Genomic DNA, 17,431 nt, shown 5'->3' on the forward strand with positions numbered 1-17,431 from the left:
TCTTTAACAAACACCTTCTGATTTTTTGTTGGGTCAGTGTCAGAACTGCCTCTCTAGGTCCATACTCAATAATTCTGTTACACTGCTTTTAGCCATCAAAATTTGGTCATGTCTTTAAAAAATGGAATGTTTTATTTTTTTATTTTATATACCCGTATTTCTTGTACTGCCTGTCTGGCGCTACCATCAAACCACAAAACTGGTCCCTGGGAATATCACAGTGTCTTGCATTTACAATAGTATCCCGTGTTAATGAGGTAGTAATGAACTAATTCATTAGCATGTGCACAGCTTATATTATGTACCGTATACTTCATTTTCAGGAAAGATATGAAATATCCAATCTACTGCTAATGATAAATTAAAATGTCCACTGCGGCATTGCTCTTATCAAGGGCAAACAAAGATATTTTGTATTCCAACATTATTTAGCAGCCATCTGCAAGGAAGGTAAAACTGGGCTGACGTTATGCCCTTGCTATCAGTTTTGGGTTGATTATTTGGCTTAATTAAAGAAATGTAAGATTGTGTTTCTATTTCAACTTCTTATTTGAGATAGTAAGGAAAAAATTGAATTCTGTGTTTATTTTTCATATGGACAAGGACATAATGAAATGGAAGGTTATGCTGGAGGAAGAAGTTTAAATAACCAAGATTCAATAAAACTGAAAATAGTGTAAGGAGGTTATATTATATAAATTTAAAATTTAAATATAGCTTAGGGTGATACAAATTTTCTCTTACCAGGCTTTATTATGAATTAAAATGCTTCAATATTACCAGTGATGTCATAGCCCACTCATAAGAACTATCTAGGCTAAGAACTGAGAGGGTTTTCTACTATTTTTGCCCTAGTAATCACAACTGTACATCACATAAAGTGGATCTGTTACTTTGTAGTATGTATAACACTAGAAGGAACATACATAGATTAGCTTTTATTGAAGAGAACTCATTAGTAGTAGTATTTGGCATGGGAGTGTTTGGTCCCTAAAACTGAAAAACAGTTCCCGTATCTCTTGACTCCCAAACGTTAACTAATTGTTAGGTTGGCCCTTAAAATGGAACACTTCCCTCATCCTCACAACTGAGCTCCAAAACCTCCAACTGAACTTCTAAAGTGAACCCATAACTCTTAACCTTGCCCTAAGAATTACCACTAAACCCACAACCTAGAATGTAACCCTCAACATTAAATCTCACACTATTGAACACTTAATTCTTACCCAAACACTTAAACTATGGAAACTGATTGCTGGAAAACGTAAGTTAAAAAACGTCAGTTTGGCCGCGTTTGCTTACCGCGTTTATGCGCATTTAGAAGCGTTTGCGTTTAGAAGCGTTTTTAAAAGATAACCTCAGGAGACCTTCCCAAATGCCCAAAATGCACTGAAAAATAGTAAATAATTACTTTGTAGTATGTATAACACTAGAAGGAACATACATAGATTAGCTTCTATTGAAGAGGACTCATTAGTAGTAGTATTTGGCATGGGAGTATTTGGTCCCTAAAACTGAAAAACAGTTCCCGTATGTCTTGACTCCCAAACGTAAACTAATTGCTAGGTTGGCCCTTAAAATGGAACACTTCCCTCATCCCCACAACTAAGCTCCAAAACCCCCAACTGAACTTCTAAAGTGAACCCATAACTCTTAACCTTGCCCTAAGAATTACCACTAAACCCACAACCTAGAATGTAACCCTCAACATTAAATCTCACACTATTGAACACTTAATTCTTACCCAAACACTTAAACTTTAACTTCCTACTGAGACTTGCCACCAAACACTTAAACTAACTCTGAAACATAACCCTAAGCACTAAGGGCTCATGTACACGAGGCATTTGGAAAACTCTTCGGAACTATGGAAACTGACTGCTGAAAAACGTAAGTTAAAAAACATCAGTTTAGTCGTGTTTGCATACTACGTTTATGCGCATTTAGAAGCGTTTGCGCTTAGAAGTGTTTTTAAAAGATAACCTCAGGAGACCTTCCCAAATGCCCAGAATGCACTGAAAAATAGTAAATAATTAATTTTTCAGACATTTTGAGAGAGAGCAGAAGCAGAGAGAGAGAGCAGTGTCTGTTGAGATGACCTGTCTTTTCTGGTTGTATTCACTATGGATCCCATCATGAGCATAATGCGGTGCGTTCTACCATTTTTTCCTTCATGTGAAACCTGGAACAGACTGCGCTGGTGTACCAGGTCCATTGGAATACATGGAAAATGCTGTGCATGCATTTCTGATGATGAAAAAAGGCTCCGGACAGCATCTGGATATGGAACAATTAAGAAACGCTTCTAAACGCAAACGCTTATAAACGCGGTAACCTTGTTTACAAGCATTTACAAGTGTTTGGCGTTTGAAATGCCGGGAAAATCTACTCCTGAATGCAAGTTTGGTGCGTTCAAAAAAACGACTGTAAACTCAACTGCCTGTAAACGACGATGTGTACATGGACACATAGGAAAACATTAGGGAGAGTTCAGGGGCTGCTGAAAAAAAACGCTGAACAACTCCTGAACATCAGTTTAGCAGCTGCAGTGTACATGAGCCCTGAACCATACCCTTAAACGTAATATTCATCTATGCTACTGGACTTGAAACCTCGATCTGAATCAAAGTGTTTAGATGAAGAAGTATCAGGAAGACAGATATTGTGCCTATTTGGTTAAATGCTGAAAGTTTTTTCTTTTTAGAAAACCTATTTTTACATCACTCTTCCTTTAACTCCCTTAGCCCTCCTAATATAGTCATCTGCTGCCTGTTACAAAATGAAAGCTGCTGCTCACTCCATCAGTGCCTTCAGGAAAGAGAGCAATGTCATGTTGATAAGATGTCCTTAGATGACACCATAGGCCTGCTCCTCAACCTAGATTTCGGTCTACTTTGTATGTAAATAATCTATAAAGGAAACTTTTTTGACTTGTATCAGTCTGATTAATAAATAAGATCTTTCTAAAGGGAGAGGTCTTCTTTAAGCTCTTAAAGTTTCATATATTGCAGCTCTTTCATTGGTAGGTTGTACACTAGAAGCTGAAAGCACACAAGTTGTTTGGCAAAGTTACAAAGTGAAATAAAAGAGATAAGTAATTTTTGCATTGATTGCCGCTCAAAAGCATCATCAGTTCATTATTCCACTTACAATATATTGCATTTTTTTCTAAGCGTAATTTCCAAAGGAAAATTATATTACAACTAAACAAATACCTTAAATTGTTCTGTCATCATGAATATGAATTTTATATCCAACGAGGATCGAGCAACACTCCACATCAAGTCCCTATTGTTTATTAATTCATTTGGCTGAGGTCCTAACGATATTCACAATGAGCTAATCAATTATTCAGTAATCTCCCTGGAAGGTCTTGGCAATTAAACCCCTTCATAGCTGGAAAGAGCGTCATTTGCAATGCATTATGGGTTTGCTGAGCACTAGAGGGATTAATAGTAATTATGGTGCTCTGCAACAAAGCATAACTAAGGGAGGATAAGGGTCATTATCATTGGGTTATGAACCAGAAAACCAGAACTCCAAAGCACATGACTGTGACCTCTGCAAAGTCAATCGCCTCCCTTTGATTCAGGTATTATGAGTCATACTGGTATTTGAGGGGAACTGAGCTAGACAGCTAATGGTGAGAAAAAGCTCTCAAATAATAAAACAACATTAGGTTGCTTATGACCTTAAGCTGAACTCCAGGGAAACCACTAAATACACAAATAAAATAAAATATGTACACTATAAAGTATTGGGTCAGCCCTCCAAATCATTGGATTCAGGTGTACCAATCACCTCCATGGCCACAGGTGTATAAAATCATCCCCTAGGCATGCAGACTGCTTCTACAGACATTTGTGAAAGAATGGGTCGCTCTCAGGAGCTCAGTGAATTCAAGCGTGTTTCCGTGAGTCATTGCCACCTGTGCAATAGGTCCATCCATTAAATTTTCTTGCTACTAAATATTCCATGGTCAACTGTTAGTGGTATTATAACAAAGTGGAAGCAACTGGGAGCAACAGCAGCTCAGCCAAGAAGTGCTAGGCCATGTAAAATGTCAGAGAGGGGTCAGTGCATGCTGAAGCACACAGTACACAGAAGTTGACAGTGCATAGAGAGCTTAATGGAATTGGTTTCCATGGCCAAGCAGCTGCATCCAAGTCTTACATGCAAAGCATTGGATGCAGTGGTGTAAAGCATGCCGCCACTGTGCTCTAGAGCAATGGTGACGTGTTCTCTGGAGTGACAAATCACGCTTTTCTGTCTGGCAATCCGATGGACATTTGGGTTTGGTGGTTGCCAGGAGAACGGTACTTGCCTGACTGCATTGTGCCAAGTGTAAAGATTGGTGGAGGGGGGACTATGGTGTGGGGTTGTTTTTCAGGGGTTAGGCTTGCCCCTTAGTTCCAGTGAAGGGAACCCTTAAGGAGTCAATTTCTTGCTCCCAACTTTGTGGGAACAGTTTGGAGATGGCCCCTTCCTGTTTCAACGTGACTGCGCACCAGTGCACAATGCAAGGTCCATAAAGACATGGATTAGCAAGTTTGGGGTGGAAGAACTTGACTGGCCTACACAGAATCCTGACCTCAACCCAATTGAACACTTTTGGGATGGATTACAGTGGAGACTTCAAGCTAGGTCTTCTCGTCCGACATCAGTGCCTGACCTCACAAATGCACTTCTGGAATAATGGTTAAACATTCCCATAGACACCCTCCTAAACCTTGTGGACTGCCTTCCCAGAAGAGTTGATGCTGTTATAGCTGCAAAGGGCGGGGCCAACTCAATATTGAACCCTACGGACCAGGGGCGGACTGACAACTCATGGGGCCCCAGGGCAATAGGGGATCATGGGGCCCCTGTGTCCTTGCCCAAACTCAAAAAAGCCTATGAAAAAGGTACCAGGGGCATCTCATGGGGCCCCCTTCTGATCCCGGGCCCTCGGGCAGTGCCCAAGTTTCCAAATGGTCAGTCCGCCCCTGCTACGGACTAATACTGGGATGTCATTAAAGTTCATGTGTGTGTAAAGGCAGGCGTCCCAATACTTTTGACAATATAGTGTATATATACAGTACATATATTATGTTAAAATAAGGCTCTGATAGGAAATAAATAGCAGGGATTAATTTAAGAACAAATACTGATTGGTACTGCTTTACACCTTGTACAGAACTAGTAGGTATCATCAACTATGGAGCCGATGCATTTGAGGCTATACAAATAAAAATTAGCACACATTTGAAATGATGCCTATGATGGCCAACCTTTTGTATTCAAGAATTTGATTGTTATTGGGGCCAAATAAAATTTTGCTCTCATCTACACAGAAATACTTGAGTTATCTCTAAAAACAGACTGGCATTTTTTAAGGACATAAAAGTAAACGTTTGTGTGTGTGTGCCTATTTATATATTTACATATATTTATATATTTACACCCCGCTCTGTCATTTTATGGGTTGCTGTTGTTCCCAGTTGCTTCCACTTTGTTATAATCCCACTAACACTTGGCCGTGGAATATTTAGTAGCCAGGAAATGTCACGGATGGACTTATTGCACAGGTGGCAACCTATCACAGTACCACGCTTGGAGTCACTGAGCTCCTGAGAGCGATCCATTCTTTCACAAATGTTTGTAGAAGCAGTCTGCATGCCTAGGTGCTTGATTTTATTCACCTGTGGCCATGGAGGGACCTGAATCCAATGATTTGGAGGGGTGTCCCAATACTTTTGGCAATATAATGTATATACAGAATATATATAAATCAGTGCTTTGTTGTTAAAGTTAATATTGTAGTTATTATATCCCACCTCATCCATTAACATATGATTTTTGTAATATATTTGTTGTTCCTGCAGAACCAAGCTCCCATTATGTAATTTCCCTGAAAGCATTCAATAACGCTGGTGAAGGCGTCCCTCTTTATGAAAGTGCAACAACCCGATCTCAAACCGGTAGGTTGAAAGTGTTTCCTTGCTATCTTTCCATTTTTGTCCCAATGTATATTTTTATCAAGGAAATTATAATTGAACAAAATGAACAGGTAAGTGTATAGAAATTAGCTAGTACAGCATAATGTTTCATAATTGAGTTGATTAAACATTAATGTTCTGTACCTATTAAAGTACAATATTTTCCAAGAAAGCTCCTTTGCCTCAAAACACACTCATTTTTTAATAGAATGTAAATGTTCTTGAATTTGATTGAAATTGAAAAAAAAAACATGCTTTGGCTCATTTTCATGCCTTTTTTTTAAAAAAATGTTTACAAATGTGTAAACATTTTTATGCTAAATTAATATAATTACAAATATAATTTATTCATGATAAAAATAATTTTATTCATTTTATAACGTGACAAAGTAATAACAAAAGATTCAACTGGCCCACTATACATGCTATTATTATTAACTGAACATTACTAAAAATCACCAAGCATAAGAAAACTGTCTGACCATGATATATTGGTCATGCATTGTTCTAAAAAGAAATATACAAATACACACCCTGGTCCGATAGCTTGTGTGCACTTTATCTTTTTTTTTAGTTGATTGTACATTATTTAAAAATGAAAAATAAAAAATAAGCATTTTTAAGATGGTTTTGGCCAACAATATATATTTTCCGGAGATTCAAACTTGTTTAGGAGTTAATACAGAATGTTGCAGATGTTCGGCACCTTGCTAATGTAACAGGTGTTATCAATATTTCCCACTAGCTGCTTAGCCAATGCATACTAGTATATGAAGTCACTCACAATGCTTGAACTATAATATATTATGGCTACATCCGGTTACTGAACCCTGGAAGCATAAAAAATTCCGAGCGTCACTTTAACTCTAAAAAAATTCCAAGCGCCACTTTAACTCTAAAAAATTCCAAGCGCCACTTTAACTCTAAAAAACTCTAAGCGTAATCAACTTATGGCTCTTCAGCGTTGCATTTTAGGATTTTTCCCAGCTGGAGTTTGCCAACAGTGTGTGAATCCAATAGATTTTCTAAATTGTTGAAACTGCAGAAAGCACAGAGGGCTCAAAATTTACAGCCCTCTGCCTTTTTTCCTTTGTTATTAATGTTTTATTGATTTTAACTATTTGTTCAATAAGAAGAGGGTGCAGAATGGAAAAGGAAAGTCATAGGCGATATTTAACAAAGTCTAAAATACACTCTTGTTAAATTCATTGAAAAAAGTTGAGTTTTATAGTGTGTATGCAGAATATTTTCCTTTAAAAAAGCCCTCTAACTAGCCACTGAAAATTAATTTCCTTTTTTGGTAAAATATTTTACAATAATAACAGATACAAAACCATGTAAATAAAATATAAAAAGATACTGACTTCTTGTGTGACATTCCTGGCTGTTTTCATTTGATGAAATATTCTGAAGTTCCACATTGGTAAGAGCTGTATGTCTGTGAGAGCACAAAAATCTGAAGACATGCAGTATTTCAAAAGTGAACTGTGAAGAATATTCCAATCAAATCAAATCCAAGAAGTAGCACAGCAAGCAAAAATTTAATGGTGTCGATCTTTCGTGAAGTATTCCCAAAAGGAATAAACCAGGGACTACAGCTTTACACTTCTGTTGTACACTGTCTCAACAACTGGGTTAAATCAATATGTCATTTATATTTCATTGTAAAATATTATAATATATGTTGCTTGTTTTTCTAAGACAGTTGTACCAAGAAACATTGTGGAATAAAAATCAATACATATAACATCAACAACTTTCTCTAATAGACAAGCTAAAGCTGGCTGAATTAAATAGAATACTTTTATTCAATATTTTTTTTTCCAAAAACCCAACAATAAAATTTGAACTAGGCCACATAGTTATTTATTAAGTTATGTTTATGTTATTATTTGTTATTTTATCCGCTTTTCTATCTTTTTATTTCTACAACTCAATCTTTTTGTTATTACTCTGGAGACAGATGGAGAAAGCCGTATTTCAATCCGAGGTTAAGTTCAATTGAGAGACACAAGGTCTATAAGTGTTAGTTTTGCTCCTTCAGCTAGAACCTGTTATTCATGGTCAAACATCTATCATTTTGGATTACTTATGCGTGTCATTACAGTTCAGCATTGCAGGCTGGGTTGACCTTACGGTTACCTAAAGTTGTGAACCAATTACTTTTGGGATTGATAAAAGTTCTGAAAGTTCTCTTTCCAGCAAAACAATGGGCAATCACAGTATATCAAAAGGGAATAAAGGAATATAAAATTATTCTTTCTTTAATCAGTGAAATAGTTTGTTTTTGGAAATTTGTAGGCTATTTCATATTTTTATATACAATTAAAGCATATCTAAGCCAACTGTTAGGTCAATTACAACCTTATTAATTAAAAAATTGATAATTTAAATGGTTAGGCCTTTGTTTAATGTTTCAATCCTTCTACTTGATCTGGGTGCACTAGCAAGAATAGAAAAGTCAAAGGTTGCATATGCCCCAAACAAACACACTGGGGTTATTTACTAAAAAGAAATAGGCTTTTCACTTTACAAGAGTAATTGCACTTTGCATGTGTAAATTCCCCATAGGGAAATGAATGAAATGAAGCTTTGCAGAATTCTGTCATCCAATCATGTGCAAGAAGAAATGCTGTTTGTTTCATTTTCTTGCATATGATTGGGTATTTTTTGCAATGTGAAATTTCACCGCATTCAATAAGAACTAAGGAAACTTCCCTTGCAAAGTGTAACTTCTCTTGAAAAGTGAACAGCAGATTTGCCTTTAGTAACTTTATCCAGTTAGTAAAGGGAACTGCTTCTTTCATCACTGACCAGACACCAGGATTTTTGGGTACCTCTGCACGACCATTTACATACTATATGGCACACCAACAGAGAAGCTAAATGCTTTTAATACTTCAAGGAAGATAATTTATCGTATACAACTAGGTTCTTCTGTTTCATTAAACTTTGCATCTTCTCTGTGACTCTACTGGCACTTTCTGCTTTGCTTGATAAACCATACTACCAGTCATAGAACTTGGAACCTGCCTTCCTATTCAGTTCATCTCAAGACCCTCTATTTAGTCCTTCCCAAGACCACAATAGTATGTGCCTTCTATTTATCCATATTTAGACCACAGTAGTAGGAGATTCCATTTAATCCATCGAAAGACCACAGTAGTAGAATCCTTCTACTTAGTCTATGCCAAGACTATAGTAGTAGGATTCTTCTTTTTAGGCCATCCCAAAAGCACAGTAGTAGGACCCTCCATTTTAGTCTATCCCAAGACCCAATTAGTAAAATCCTTCTATTTAGTACATCCCAAGACCACATAGAAGGAGCACCCTTTGTAGTCCATCCCAAGACCCTAGTAGTAGAATCCTTCTATTCAGTCCATCCCAAGACCATAGTAGTAAAAGACCCCTATTCTGGCCATCCCAAAACCACAGTAGTAGGAGTCTCCTGTTTAGCCCTTCCAAGACCATAGTATAAATATTCTTCTAGTTAGTCTACCCCAAAACCACAGCGGTAGGAGCCTCCTGTTTATTGCATCCCAAGACCACAGTAGTAGGATCCTTCTTTTTAGTCCATCCCATGACCACAGTAGTAGGATCCTTCTTTTTAGTCCATCCCATGACCACAGTAGTAGGATTCTTCTATTTAGTCCTTCTAAAAACCACAAATGTAGGAGCCTCCTATTTAGTCCATCGCAAGACCCTAGTACTAGGACCATTCTATATATTCCATCCCAAGACCACAGTAGCAGGATCCTTCTTTTTAGTAAATAACAAAACCACAGTGGAAACATGCTATTCAGGCCATCTCAAGACCACAGTAGTGGATGCCTTTGGATGTGTTAAGACCAGGGGCGGACTGACCATTTGGAAACTCAGGCACTGCCCGAGGGCCCAGGGTCAGTAGGGGGCCTCATGAGATGCCCCTGGTACCTTTTTCATAGGCTTTTTTGAGTTTGGAAAAGGATACAGGGGCCCCATGATCCCCTATTGCCCGGGGGCCCCATGAGTTGTCAGTCCGCCCCTGGTTAAGACTCTGTTAATTTAGCAGGCATTTTTAAGTGATTTCAAAAGAACTTGGCAGCTTTTTTTCATTTAAGTAATTGATAGATATCTTTATGCACTCATGCGTAGAATATTTTCTTCTTCTTTCAATGAACATTCAAGGACATAAGTCAATAGAAAAATATGTGTTTTTATGCCATGTGTATTCACTTGAGTAATGCTGTTAAAATTCTTGTTCGGTATTGTGAATATATAACAAAAAAAAACTTCTTATTTAAAAACACCGTCTTTTCGTGTACTTTTTTCTTAGACATTTACCACAGATAATATATAGCCTGAATTAAGTGACAATTAGTATTTCAGACATCATACATATACAGTATATAATCTCATTTCAGAATCTACTTTTGACTACTTCTTGAATATTATGAATATAATTCTATTTAAATCAACTTCATACAGTATTATGATATGTTAAACTACAGCAAAAAGCAATCCAATTCACTTTTAAGATAATAGATATAATTTACAATCATTTTTTTAAAGCCAGTCTTGTATTTCATTAGATGGAGAAGAAAATAGAAAGGTTAGGTAAGTAGAAAGATAGATAGATAGATAGATAGATAGATAGATAGATAGATACTGTAGATAGATACTGTAGATAGATAGATAGATAGATAGATAGATAGATAGATAGATAGATAGATAGATACTGTAGATAGATAGATAAATAGATAGATAGATAGATAGATAGATAGATAGATAGATAGATAGATAGATAGATAGATACTGTAGATAGATAGATAGATAGATAGATAGATAGATAGATAGATAGATAGATAGATACTGTAGATAGATAATTATATCATTATATATTGTTGACAAAATGTTATATAACAGTATATAATGATATTAATATATATTTTAAATAATAGAATATTAAAGATATGAAGCATAAATAATTTGTATTTCTTTTCTTCCCTCTCATACCTTTCTTCACCTTTATGTTGCATTTAACCCATTGTGTTATTCTTTGCTGCGTGACTTTTATTTTAATTTGCTGCATGATTATCCAGACCCCCTGGATCCCTCAGAAATTGAGTTTTATCCTTTTATTGATGATTTCCCCACCTCGGTCCCAGAAATGTCCACCCCCATGCTTCCACCAGTAGGTGTTCAGGCCGTCGCTTTAACGCACGATGCCGTGAGGGTCAGCTGGGCAGATAACTCTGTCCTAAAGAACCAGAAGATGGCAGAGGTCCGTTTCTACACCATACGATGGAGAACCAGCTATTCCACCAGTTCGAAATACAAGGTACGTCGTATCTACAATGGCAGAAGCACCCACCAGATGATAGATGAGTCTTTTTGATCCCCATATTATGTTTTCTTTACCTGATGCTTTTTTGTTTTATATATGTTTTATAGCTTTAAGTTATAACTTCAGCAACAATGCCTTTTTAAAGTTTTGAATAGTGTTAAAAGGTAGAATGTGAATTGATAGTGTCTTCTTTTTTTTATCAGTCTGCCGACACAACATCTTTAAGCCACACTGTCACGGGTCTAAAGCCAAACACAATGTATGAGTTTTCAGTCATGGTCACAAAAGGAAGGCGATCGAGCACATGGAGTATGACCGCGCACGCCACTACTTATGAGACAGGTAAATGCAACTAAATTGCCAAAACATAGACTACAAGGGTCAGTCCAGTTGCCTAAAAGAATAAATGGAGACTAATATGAGTCACCCAATAGTTTCTTATCTCTCTTGACAACCCCAGTGGCAAAATCTTGGTTCCATTTCTGTTTTTGCCCACCTTGGAATCTAACTGCTACTCTTATATTGACATTATACCTGTTGCCCTTGAAGAATGAGGACTGCAACTAGTTAAGTACCCTGTTAAAATAGATGCGTTAGATATCTTATCTACCAAAAGAAATGTAATTCTATATGGTCAGTCTTGTGATCTAAGCACTGTTGCTAGAAAGCAAATACAGGTCCTCCACTTTAGCAGCAGCACAGCCTGGTTAGGAACATACTCCCAGCCTGCTGATTGGACACTAAAGTAGCAGCAGCACATTCCTCTCTCCTCCTGTCAGCATGTTTGGGGTCAGCACCAAAAATTTACAGAAACTCCACATATAAAGAAAGTAATTGTTTCTCAATTTTTTTAAATTAACCTTTGAGTACTGTCCGTGATACTTTTTTTATTTGCACTAACTTTCAATTGTGAGGACAAGCTTTCGGGGTATGTCCCCTTCTTCAAAGTCCAAGCAGTACTGTACAAATCACAAAGTTTCAGCAGAATGTTAGAAGAGATAAAGAAAAAAAAAAAGAGGCTAGAGATAAGATACAGCCAAAGCGAGGGGGAGGGGGGGGGGTACTACACTCACACAGAGGGAGTCAAGCTAGCTGATAGTCATAAAACTGTTGGATAATGAGTGAGGAATTCCATGTCCAAATTAAGGCCGTTATCTCTTGTGTCAAATAGAATTATCATTCTTAGTTCAAAAGTTTCTCTTTCCTGGATGGATTTGAAATTTCCTTTAAGAACTAAAATATTGAGGTCTCCCATTGTGTGGTCTGGTTGTGTGAAATGGTGTCCTACAGGTGTGCAGAGGTCATCTTCTTTATGTTCCTTGATGGTATGTCTCTGCAAATTCATCCTTGTTTGCAATTTCTGTCCTGTTTCGCCAACATAAGATCCTTTGCTGCATGATAATAATAATAATAATAATAATGATAATTCTATTTGATACAAGAGATAACGGCCTTAAATTGGACATGGGATTCCTCACTCATTATCCAACAGTTTTATGACTATTAGCTAGCTTGACTCCCTCTGTGTGAATGTAGTATCCTCCCCCCTCACTTTGGCTGTATCTTATCTCTAGCCTCTCTTTTTTTTTTTTCTTCATCTCTTCTAACATTCTGCTGAAACTTTGTGATTTGTACAGTACTGCTTGGACTTTGAAGAAGGGGACATACCCCGAAAGCTTGTCCTCAAAATTGTATGTTAGTGCAAATAAAAAAAGTATCACGGACAGTACTCAATTGTTTCTGTCGCAAATGCACTAATACGGCTACAATCACCTCAAACTATTTTAATTAACCTTGAATTCTAAACACCTTTGTGTGTTATTTTGCTTTTTAAAAACATATCTTTTTTTAACAATTTTTTATTGCATTTTGTGATTTCGGTAACAACTGATTATACTGTGGTTAGTTGTTTATCAATACAACTACAATGCTGTAATCTGCAAAGCTCATGCTCCCTGCTGATTGAAGAGCTCTAGGACAACTGCAGAGAGGCTGCTACTTCCACATAGTGAACAGTGCTCCTTCTCTGCAGTGCATAGAATCAATGATAACATTTGAAAATCAGAATTTTTATGTTGTCATGGTTCAAATAAGTACTTTTTGCTGAAACTACCATTGGGTTTTAGGTTGCCTTTAATGCTATTGCAGCTAGATTACTCAGAACCAAAGTGATACTTTATCACTAGCTCAAAAGGCTATTTCTTTTGCTTTCCTCTTTGGATACCTATTGAAACTCACAGTTATCACCAGCCTATAGCTAGTGGTATTTTAAGTGGTAACCTTCCCTGTAATCTTAGTGAATTGACATTGATTTTACACACTCCAAAGACATTCTGGTAGGTTAATTTGCTGCTGTCTAAGTTGGCCCTAGTATGTGTATGTATGATTGTGAGTTAGGGACCTTAGATTGTACACCCCTTGAGGGTTAGGGACCGATGTGAATGTACAATCCAGGGGCGGACTGACCATTTGGAAACTCAGGCACTGCCCGAGGGCCCGGGGTCAGTAGGGGGCCCCATGAGATGCCCCTGGTACCTTTTTCATAGGCTTTTTTGAGTTTGGGCAAGGACACAGGGGCCCCATGATCCCCTATCGCCTGGGGGCCCCATGAGTTGTCAGTCCGCCCCTGGTACAATCTATGTAAAGCACTGCGTAAATTGATGACAGTATATATAAGTACCTGAAATAAATAAATAATGAATAAATTTAGTAGGTATTGGTGATAAAGAGGAACCCAGATTTTTGCCCCAGAAATGGCCTTTAGGGGCCGTTTTTACACATGAATGGCATGGGCAGTAAAGTGTGCTACAGCAACATGCACTAATACAGCATACTTGCCTTGGTGCAATGTGGTGTGGTGGCATTCCCAACATATCTCCAGAATGCATTGTTCTGCAAAATATCCTACATTTTTTAGCATTGAGTTGTGTTGCATTCTATATGGGTGGCCCAACACAGTTTGCCACAACATGCCATGATGCACTAAAATGCTTGCATTAAAGCGCAGGGTAATGTGGCACAAATGGACCCTAAACCTTTAGCAATATGAGCTACATATAGTGAGGTACCATGAAAATAACAGCTTTGGAAATTGAGCTTGTCTCTTGAAATCTATCCCTTTGGTTGTGTTGGAATTGTAAATATTAGTACGTACTGTAAAATGTGCATTATATGGTACATCAGTTCACCCACTCCCACCCTCCCCTCCATAAAAGAATCAAGGTAAAAGAAGATTGCTGTAGACATTCAACACACTTGTTCCTTTCATGCCAGAGTTTATCTCCTGCGCTAGTAAAAGAAAACTCTGGGGCACGAAAGTGTCAAAATGTCAAAATTGTACATGTGAATTTCCCTGATAATTCCCTTCGCTATGATCGTAGGTGTTACCAGCGCCTGGATTGTCATATTGTTAATTTATACTTCCTACTTGGCCAACTCATTTTTTTTCTCTTCCACACTTCAAGCTCCAACATCTGCCCCGAAGGACTTAACAGTTATCACAAGGGAAAGGAAGCCTCGAGCTGTTATAGTCAGCTGGCAGCCACCAATCGAAGCCAACGGCAAGATTACCGGTACTGTATACATTTGCTTGTTTTGCAGATTTCTTTATTCACCCTTTACTTTCCGTTTTAGGTTATGCTTTTGTGCATAAGTGCAGAAAAAGGAAACTTATTTTGCGCCTGTTGTAATGTTTCTATCACTGGGTCATCTAGCACAACCTCTATGGACCCCCCAAGGTTGAATGAGTGCATTGAACTCATGGCAAAACATTATTGTGGACCTCTGTACATTATTTCTATACTTGGGAATCTTTGTTATTGCATTGATGGCATTTTATATTGATCAACTGTTAACCACCACAGACATAGAAGAATGGTCCCCTGAGGTCTGGTAGTTGCTGCCCTGTTGACTATCCATCCTTTGAGGGTCCTTCAGCTCAGGAAAACTTAGCACAGCTAAATAAAGGGGCGCATGTACAAATTAGGAGTTGAAGAGGAACCAGGGTTGATTGACTATAAGCAAATAGGCTGTTCACTTGTCAAAGTAAATTCTCCCTTTTCAAAGGAATTTTCCTCTAGCTTAGTGATTAAGGTCAAGCTCTGCTGATTTCCATCATCCAATTATGTGCAAGCAGAAGTATGTTTTTTTTGTTAAAATTCTTTGATTGTATTGGGTATTCTTTGCAAAGTGAATTTTAACCACATTCACTAAGGCAAATGAAAATTCCCTAGCAAAGTGAACATGGTCTATTGCTTTTAGTAAATCTACAAAAGTGTCACTTTGTGCATTAAGGGAAAATTTGCAATGGGGTAGATTTACTAATACTGGAGAATGCAAAATCTGGTGCAGCTGTGCATGGTAGCCAATCAGCTTCTAACTTCAGCTTGTTCAATTAAGCTTTGACAAAAAAACCTTGGAAGCTGATTGGTTTCTTTGCAGAGCTGCAACAGATTTTGCTGTCTCCAGTTTTAGTAAATCAACCCAACTGTCTCTCAAGAGATCACCATCTACCCCCCGGCCAGCCCTTTCCTCCATCGTCACCCCCCTACTCTGTCAGAGCCCTTGCAGTATGGAGAAGCAAGAGAAATCCCCTTTGTGACAGTGCTCAGGTCTTGATTGCCAATTGACAGGCCCAAATACTATCACATGGAAGGTGGTAGTGACCTTATCTGCTGGGTAAACGTTCATATCAGATTTACCCGGGGTAGACTCCTTCAACTGGGAGATGGCAGGGCAGTGTGAACTGGTGACTATAGCTTGCTGGTAAGGGGATATTCCCTAAAATGGCCCCATGATGTATGTCTTGTTATCTGTATGTCTGTTCATTAAATTAGCACCCTTGCTAAACAGCTAACATAAAATGATAAAGATATAAGCCCCATAGAGTAATCCCTAACTCTTTGAGCTGACTCAAAAATGCCATTTGAGATAAGATGAGCAGGGGGTGAAGCAAATGGGACAGCACTGCAACCTCTACTGCAATAAACAGCTCCCTATACCTGGTGCTTGGGCTAAAATGCCTCCAATGACATTCAATGCTGCATAGCCCATGAAAAAAGCTGGTCACAGTACGGTCATCCTTTGTTAAATATAGTGGAATACAGAAGAATAAAAAGCCAATGCATTTCAGCCATTAGACCTTAATCATGCCTGGGAAGTGCCAACTATGGTGAGCAGGAAAGTGCCAAATATCATGTTCCTTATGTACACTTTATAATATAAATTACATTTTTCTCAGTCTAAATATGAAAACATTTGTAGTATATTTTATATTTTTTAGTGAGTATTCTAGCTCACAATTTAAAGGGGTCTTTTTTTAATGTTTTTAGGCAAGATTCACACAACTTTCACCCAGGATTCACATTTTTTTCCCCAATTAGCTTCACTTGGAAATGTGTGAATCCTGGTTGAATATAATCTTGTGTAAACACATCTGATAATAGCCTCCCTGGCGGTATTCCCGAGTGTAGCTCGGGGTAAAGTTTCAGTACCACAAACGGTAACCCCGAGCTACACTCGGGCTTACCATGTGGCGCTGCTCCGGGATCCCTCTTGCACTTACCTTGTCCTGCGCTCCCGTGATGTCCCCCCTGCAGTGTCCCCGGCAATGTCCTCCGGCCGATGCCGGCATCTGTCAACTGGGTTCCGTCCCCTGCGAGCGTCGGGATGTACGGGGACGGAACCGGCGGGAAATTTGAAAATGACAAAAAGTGACATTCACTAAAATCACTAAAATCACATAGTATAACATTACTGTATCAAACCATTTCACATACATTTTGTCCCGAGTGCTTTGTCCTGTCCCCTGCCTGCATTTTTACAGTTCTTTCTGCCTGGAAACTGAGAGATGTCCATGGCATCCAAAAAACGTCCCTTTAGGTCAAAATCTGTTTTAGACCGGCTAGAGAACAGCGATAGTAAATCAGAACCACTTGCAGAATTGAGTGATAATGATTTGTGGGGAAATTCGTCATCAGACACTGAAAACGATTCTGCGACTTTGCTCAGTGATGTGCGAACTTGGTGCTATATTTCAAATTTCAGTGTTTTTGGTTTGATTATATTATTGAATTACATTTATTATTATTATATTATTATTTTTTATGATTATTTATTAAATTATAAT

General features: G+C 38.0%; 1 protein-coding gene across 2 annotated transcripts in view; it reads left to right on the top strand.

Annotated features, from left to right (window-relative positions):
- Positions 1-17,431, top strand: part of DCC (DCC netrin 1 receptor) — a 1,041,949-nt gene that overhangs the window by 880,455 nt on the left and 144,063 nt on the right. For both annotated transcript variants that reach the window (XM_089681618.1, XM_089681619.1), the window contains exons 16-19: positions 5,865-5,960; positions 11,060-11,298; positions 11,508-11,646; positions 14,769-14,876. In XM_089681618.1, the coding sequence (XP_089537744.1) occupies positions 5,865-5,960; positions 11,060-11,298; positions 11,508-11,646; positions 14,769-14,876 (582 nt within the window). The remainder of the gene's footprint in view (positions 1-5,864; positions 5,961-11,059; positions 11,299-11,507; positions 11,647-14,768; positions 14,877-17,431) is intronic.

The sequence above is a fragment of the Staurois parvus genome, unplaced genomic scaffold (assembly GCF_062004578.1).
Source record: "Staurois parvus isolate SC_StPar_1 unplaced genomic scaffold, SC_StPar_1.0 ptg000272l, whole genome shotgun sequence".
Classification (NCBI taxonomy): Eukaryota; Metazoa; Chordata; class Amphibia; order Anura; family Ranidae; genus Staurois; species Staurois parvus.